At 33.0% G+C, this 6,906-nt stretch overlaps 1 protein-coding gene across 1 annotated transcript; it reads left to right on the top strand.

Moving 5' to 3' along the window:
• Positions 1 to 1,175: 1,175 nt before the first annotated feature.
• On the top strand, positions 1,176 to 2,941 carry LOC112721081 (uncharacterized). Its single transcript, XM_025772156.1, has 6 exons — positions 1,176 to 1,308; positions 1,420 to 1,529; positions 1,943 to 2,158; positions 2,280 to 2,372; positions 2,461 to 2,562; positions 2,654 to 2,941. Exons 1-6 carry the CDS (start codon positions 1,176 to 1,178, stop codon positions 2,939 to 2,941), a joined length of 942 nt encoding a protein of 313 aa, XP_025627941.1.
• The last annotated feature ends 3,965 nt before the right edge of the window (positions 2,942 to 6,906 follow it).

The following is a 6,906-nucleotide window of genomic DNA, read 5'->3' as shown; positions in this document are numbered from 1 at the left end:
AGACTTCTCCCTTTCAAACCTTTACACGAGTTAAACCCTTTCTCTTTGAATTTTTTTCCGTTGCATGTTAAATATAAGACTGTCTTTCTATATGTTCTCAAGCTTCATGCATTTTGGTACATAGTACAACTAAGGAGTTAGAGATCCCTTTCACCGTGCTGCACAAAACAACCACTTCTTACAACTTGTCCACATCCATCAATAGGAAACTGAGACCAACCAAGTAAATATTGGATTTGAAATTTAATCTCCAAAGTTAATATATAACTTTTCACTTATATAAGTGTTCTTACTTACCAGATCAAAAAATAATTTGATATACTATAAAATTTATTACACATTCAAATTTATTTATAGACTAAATTTAATTAGGTTAAATGATAAGACTTGAAATAATATTAAATATAATTAATTTTTTTATATTAAACTAATTTAATTAGACTTAATTGATTAAAAACTTAAATTATGTTATAAAGAAAATAAATTCTAATATTCTATTTATCATGATCTATCATGTAATGTGTCTTATAGAGTTCTATATAGATATTCATACTTTTTTATTTCCTAATATTGCTGTATAATTTGTATTTTCTATTTGCTTTAAGGGTATCATTAAGTTGTGCTTTGTTATTTGTCTAGTAATATTGTTCTCTGTCAAGGTTTGTAAGGATGCCTAGAAAATCATGGTACAACATTATACGAAAACTTCCGAAAGATGTCGGAACTAATGCCAAAATTGAAGAGACTACGATAAGTGTTTGTGGTTAACATTTCTTGATGTAACCTTATGTGAAAATTAGATATCCTTCAATTGTATCATTAAGCCAGGTTATCAATTTTTTGTCACAAAATTACTAGTTTATGAATTCAATTAAGTCTCAATATTAATTCTTTCTGTAAAATATAATTCTAAATGCTTTCATATTGTCTTAAGGTTGGGTCCATGACTAGAGGAGCTCAGACATCACGTGAGCAACCACGTGATAGAGCTCCTCCAATTTTGTCCTCAGCTAATAGAGCTCTGGCATTCCGTATCAATGAACCATTTTGTGCTCCGCGCAACGATCAAAGGCTTGCGCAGTCAAGTAGTGCTGATGACCCTCAAACTCCTACAGAACGCATAGAGACTCGGCATTGTGCGAAAGTGGCTGATCATGAATTAGAGGATAAGGATTATGACCCTAGAAGCGGATGAAGTTCCGTTGTTTGATGACCACATCGACGACTTGTTTGCTGCCCAAGAAGTTGAAGGTCAGTACAACAACGAGAAACGCAAAGATACAGATTTTTGGGAAGTTACTGTTATCGGTAAAAAAATTTCTCCTATTTTCGTAAACAGTTATCTTTAAAGTCCTTTACTTCTGTTTTTCCTTTTGTGCAATGATTAGATAGTAATTTTGTTTCTCATACACTTCTTAGAGGACGGCGTGAGAAAAGTTTCTAGGCTGAGCGTGAAGGAGGCTATAGCACTTCCTTCCAATACAAAGATAGTACTCCCATTTAACAAAGAGCTGCAACTGATTGGTCAGGCAGCTGGATTATTCAGTGGTTTCTTAGGGAGTTTGGGTGCGGATTATTCCTAGTTCCCCATATATGCAGAGAGTTAGAAACATGTAAACAAAGCTAAGAAGGAACATGCATACGACATGATTAAGGTACATCTTTAAGCTTCAACAATTTAAGCAATTTTAGTTTTCTGTGTTTTTTCTGGTAAGATCTTTTGCATGGGTAAATTATATGGTTGGTAAAATTTTCAAATTTTGTTTTTCACATGTTTATTTCAGCACTTCTATTTTATACGTAATTACGACTGCTTGTACTGGATTTGAGTGTCATACTTTATCAATTTAAATTAGCCTATAATGGTTGTGGATATTCTTCAAATTATCAGTCTTATGCTTGTTAGTTGGTCTTGGTTAATGACAATGTCAACTAATTATAGCGGATCTTTCACTATGAGGACGATGCCGAAGGAAAAATAAAGCGCGGAATTATGAAGAGGATAGGAAAGAACTGGAAGGATACAAGGCACAACTTGTATCATAAGTGTTACAAAGAAACAATGACTTATGAGAAAAATCTTGAGCATCACCCGAAAGGAATAGAAGAAAATGAATGGAAACGGTTCCTTAACTATCGCCAGAAGGAAGAAACAAAGGTAAGTCTTGGTATTCTTTATTATTTCCACAAAAACATATATGTGTATACATTTTACACCCCTTACGTTTTATATTCAACATCTCTTTCTCATTTATATTTGTTCTGTTATTTGTTCATAGAAAAAGTGTAAACAAAATGCTTTAAATCGGAGCAAGCAACTTTACACACATACTGGGGGTCCCAAAACATTGGCAAGAAAAAAAGAAAAAGTGGTAATAAGTAATTATTTGCATTAAGATTTTGATTAATCTTCCTGAATATGTTGTTGTTTACATAATTGTGTCGATATCAATGATATAGGAGAAAGAGCAAGGAAGGCCCTTTGGTAGAGGAGAGTTGTTTATCATTACTCATAAGAAAAAAAATGGCTCGTATATCCATCTCGATGCGCGTGTTGTTAGTGTAAGTCATGTCTGAAAATTTTAAACTTAACTTACTGTATATGTCATGCTACTGTTAACTCATGCCTTTCCAATGTGTTGTATATTTATAGGAAGCAATTGCGAATGTTGAGAGGCAGGATGAATCCTCTAAGCACCTTTCACAAAATGATTCGCTAGCACAAGTTCTCGGAAAGGAGCACCCAGGACGAGTTTGTGCCTTAGGTGCTGGACCATGTTCCACCCAAGTCTTTGGTAACGCTGCTGGACAACCGTCGGGTTCTGCAGAGCCCAATGAGGAGTATGAGAGGAGGATTGCAGAATTGACGGCTAAGCTAGAAGAAGAGCAGGCAAAGAGACAATCGATACATAAGGTCTTGGGATATCTAGTCCAACAGTAAAGAGGCAATTTTCCAGCTGAGGTTGCTGCAGAGCTGGCTTTTTTGGGTAGTACATCGGACTCGTCACGTGCAGAGCCATCTTCATCTGGCAATCACGACCCGCAACAAAAATTTTGAATTTCAATCAATGTTCTTAGATACTTTTGCATTTAAGTTGGTTTAGTGTTGTATGCTTATTTTTTTCAAGTTAAGCAGTCTTACTTTATTTTGGATGATGTTATGACAATCTCATTATATATGTTATGTTTGCATATATATAATTTGGTTTATTATGTTATTTGGCTGTTTTACTTGGTTGCAATTTCTTTAAATTAATTGAAAATAAAAAAATTAAAGTTTAATAAACAGACGTTTTTAAAAGAGGAAAAATAATAAAAAACCTAAAATTTTAACCGCAAAACAGTCATATTGTTCATTTTTCTGATATTTAGCGGCGGTTATTACCCGCCGCAAAACCAATTCACTTTCAAATCACTGGCATTTCGCGGTGGCTGAAACCAGCGGTTGAAAAAAACTGCCGCTAACCGTTTGCCCGCACCCCATCTTCCGGCGGTTAATTAATCACCGCGAAATGTTTTGTGGCGGTTTAAAACCGCCGCAAAATGTTTTGTGGCGGTTCAAAACCGCCACAAAACGGCTCTAGAAACTGCCGCAAAGTGCCGGAATTGTTATAATGACTTGTATAGAAAAATAATTTGTATGTGGAGAATAATTATATAAATATAGATATAAAAAATAATATAATATTAAAACTAATAATGACAGAAAGACAATCACACTATAAATGATTTAATATTGCCTAGATTATGTATAATAATTAATAATAATTATTATAAAACTGAGAGAGAGAGAGAGAGAGAGAGAGAGAGAGAGAGAGAGAGAGAGAGAGAGATCTCAGAAAGATTCGTGCGTTACACTGGTTGAAAAAGTCTGTCCATAATTACATTGCCTTATATTGTAGATGTACAAAAATAGATAAAATAAATAAATTAAAAGCATTCAAATATTTAGATGCAAATATGTTACTACTCTATGCTTAGTAATTTATGCGTCTCTTTGCATTGTCATGTCACTTATGACAAAATAAAAAGAAAGTAACCATTACTTTGAAGACTCATGACAAATTTAGCACCAAATAATGACTTTAAAGAAAAGTGTGATAAAATTATATAATTATAAAACAAAAATATTTCCTGCAAAAGTTTCAACCTCAAAAAGTAACATTTCGATCTGCAAATTGTCAATAACATACAATACCACACCACTAACAAAGATTTTACAGAAGAAATAAGTATTTATGCCACTAAATTTCTCATTATGTGACATGAACTTGATTGACATATTCATTAAGTATGCAATTTCACACATACTGTTACATGAATGAATTGACTCAATATGACTTCAGCAGTTGAAGTTCTAGCGGAAAGGACTCAGATCAAAGAAAACTAATTTTACTGTTAACAATGCAGTGTAAAGAGGAGAGTTTGTTATTCAGAACTGAATTGATTCTATTTTTTATATCTTATATCATACAATGAAGCATACACTTGTATATATACATCTCTATAGAGCAGAGAGGTTAGGTGAGCTGCTGAAGTGGAGAAACAGAACTAACAGATTTTTCTCCTTTAGTAACTAACCAACTAGTCTAACAAACTAGTTCCTATTTGTGGGCTTACCCTCAATACACACAACATCTCTTTTTTTTAGAAGACGTGTTAATATAAAAGATATATTTTAATATGTCTATGTTTATGATAATTATATAAGTATTGTTGAAATTAAATTATATTTTTTAATTTTATATTTTTGTAATATTTTTAAAAAAGTATTATTAAATAATTAAAAATATTATTTTATGTTAGAAACAAGAGAACAAGCTGAAGAAAGTATTTTTGTGTATTATTCAGTATGATCAAAAGTACAATATACAAGGGGTATATATAGGTGCTAGATGAATCAAAGTAAAAAGGCATATAATCCTACAATTAATATATAGATATGCTATATAAATATAAACGATACTAATTGATTCTAATGATTCTCTAACATCTCCCCTAAAACTCAAGTGGGAGCTAAGGATACCAGCTTAAGTTTGGATAACAAAGTCCGAAAATGAGTTGGGTGATGAGCTTTCATGAAGATATCAGCAGTATGATCCAGTGTTCCAACAGCAATGAGACAAACAGCATCAATAAGGATACGTTGCTTAACAAAGTGACAATTGATGAGTCCATATTTGACGATATAATTTAGCTTGAATTAGATGGATTTCATCACATAAACTCACACTTATTCACCAAAATAGCATACTTTTGTGTTTGATCCCTAAATTGAACATAAATGTGAAAACATATGTTTTTGTGCCTAAATTGAGCAATTTAATCCCACTTTTATTTTATTTGATGCCGTGATATATTTGTTGAGTGATTTCAGGTCCTAGAGGCAAGAATGGTTTGGTAGAAGTGGAAGAAAGCATGCAAAAAGGGAAAAAACATGAAGAAAACAAAGGAAAAAAACATTTCAGCCTGTTCCCACGCACACCTTCTGTGCCTACGCACAGGAGGAAAATCAGCAAGTGTGCCCATGCACAAACCTGTGCGTCCGCACAGGTACCAGCGTATGCCTCCATTAAAAAGTCACGTGAACTCGCATTTTGGGGGCTTTTTAGCCCATTTTTTAAGGCTTTGGAGCATATTTGAAGGGGGAAGCAACCATATATCATACCATACATTACCATACTTAATACAATAGTTTTTTAGGAGTAGTTTTAGGGTAGTTTAGTTTAGGTTTTTTCTCAAGCTTCCTTAGTTTTAATTAGGGTTTCAATGTAGCATTTTATACTTCAATTTTGTTCTTGGATTTTGTTATCTCATTGTAAGTATTTCTTTAATTCCTCTTTTATTACACTACTTGTTCTACACTTTCTTCTATTTTACTTTCCTTTATCTATATATGCTTGGTTTTGCAATTTTGAGTTCTTGTTAATGAATTTGATGTTTGATGCTTGCTTCATGTTTGTTTGAGTTGCCTTTATTGATTTTGATCATTTATGGTTCATAGCTTTTACTATTTTTCTAATTTTGCCATGTTTAATGTTTATGCCCTCTATGTGTTTGATGAAATGCCAATCTTAGTTATGGGATAATTTCCACCCCTTGGCTTGGGAAAAATGAGTTTATGGATTACTAGAGCTATAATGTCCAACATTTAGTGATAATTCTTAGGTTGTTAGTTGTTATTGTTTCCACTAATGCTAGCTCTTTATCAACTAGTTTGGTAAGTTAGCTAGGATTTGTGGATTAATGACAACTATGCTCACTTAACTTATCCTTCGATGTTAAGGGTTGACTTAGTGAGATTAATCCATCATAATTATCATAGTTGTGGTTATGGCAAGGAAGGGATTCCATAACTCATCCTAAGTCAAGGTTTTCATTTATGTTTTAAACCACTTTTCCATCAATTTTGAGTCTTACTTGTTTATATTACATACATAGTTCTTTTATTCCTTCATTAGTTTATTAATTGTAATTTTGTATAGTTCTTTAATTCCTTTATTTTGTTTGCTCTTAATCATTGAAAACCCCTTTGATCTTCACAACCAATTTTGTGCACTTGTTGTCACTAGTTCCTAGGGAGGACGACCCGGGAGTCGAAATACTCTTGGTTATAAATTGGTTTGAATTGTGACATTATCTTGAATTGAATTTTGATTGAGAGGATCCATTGCCGGTTTGGACTATATTCACAACGGAATTACTTTATCTAGTTTTCTGAATTGGCATAAATTCTCTCTATCAATAATCAATCTCAATGTGTTTGGTGCGTTCATGAAACAGATCATTATGGGCAATGTTAATAGCACTACAGTTATCACAAAAAACATCAGTAGGAGATGACTGAAGAGCACCCAGATCTTTGAGAAGCCAACGAACTGAGATAACCTCAGTAGTGGTGTGAGC

This window comes from Arachis hypogaea, chromosome 11, assembly GCF_003086295.3.
Source record: "Arachis hypogaea cultivar Tifrunner chromosome 11, arahy.Tifrunner.gnm2.J5K5, whole genome shotgun sequence".
NCBI classification, from domain to species: Eukaryota; Viridiplantae; Streptophyta; class Magnoliopsida; order Fabales; family Fabaceae; genus Arachis; species Arachis hypogaea.
Note: the sequence above shows the minus strand (reverse complement) of the source record. Positions and strands in the feature narration are given on the sequence as shown.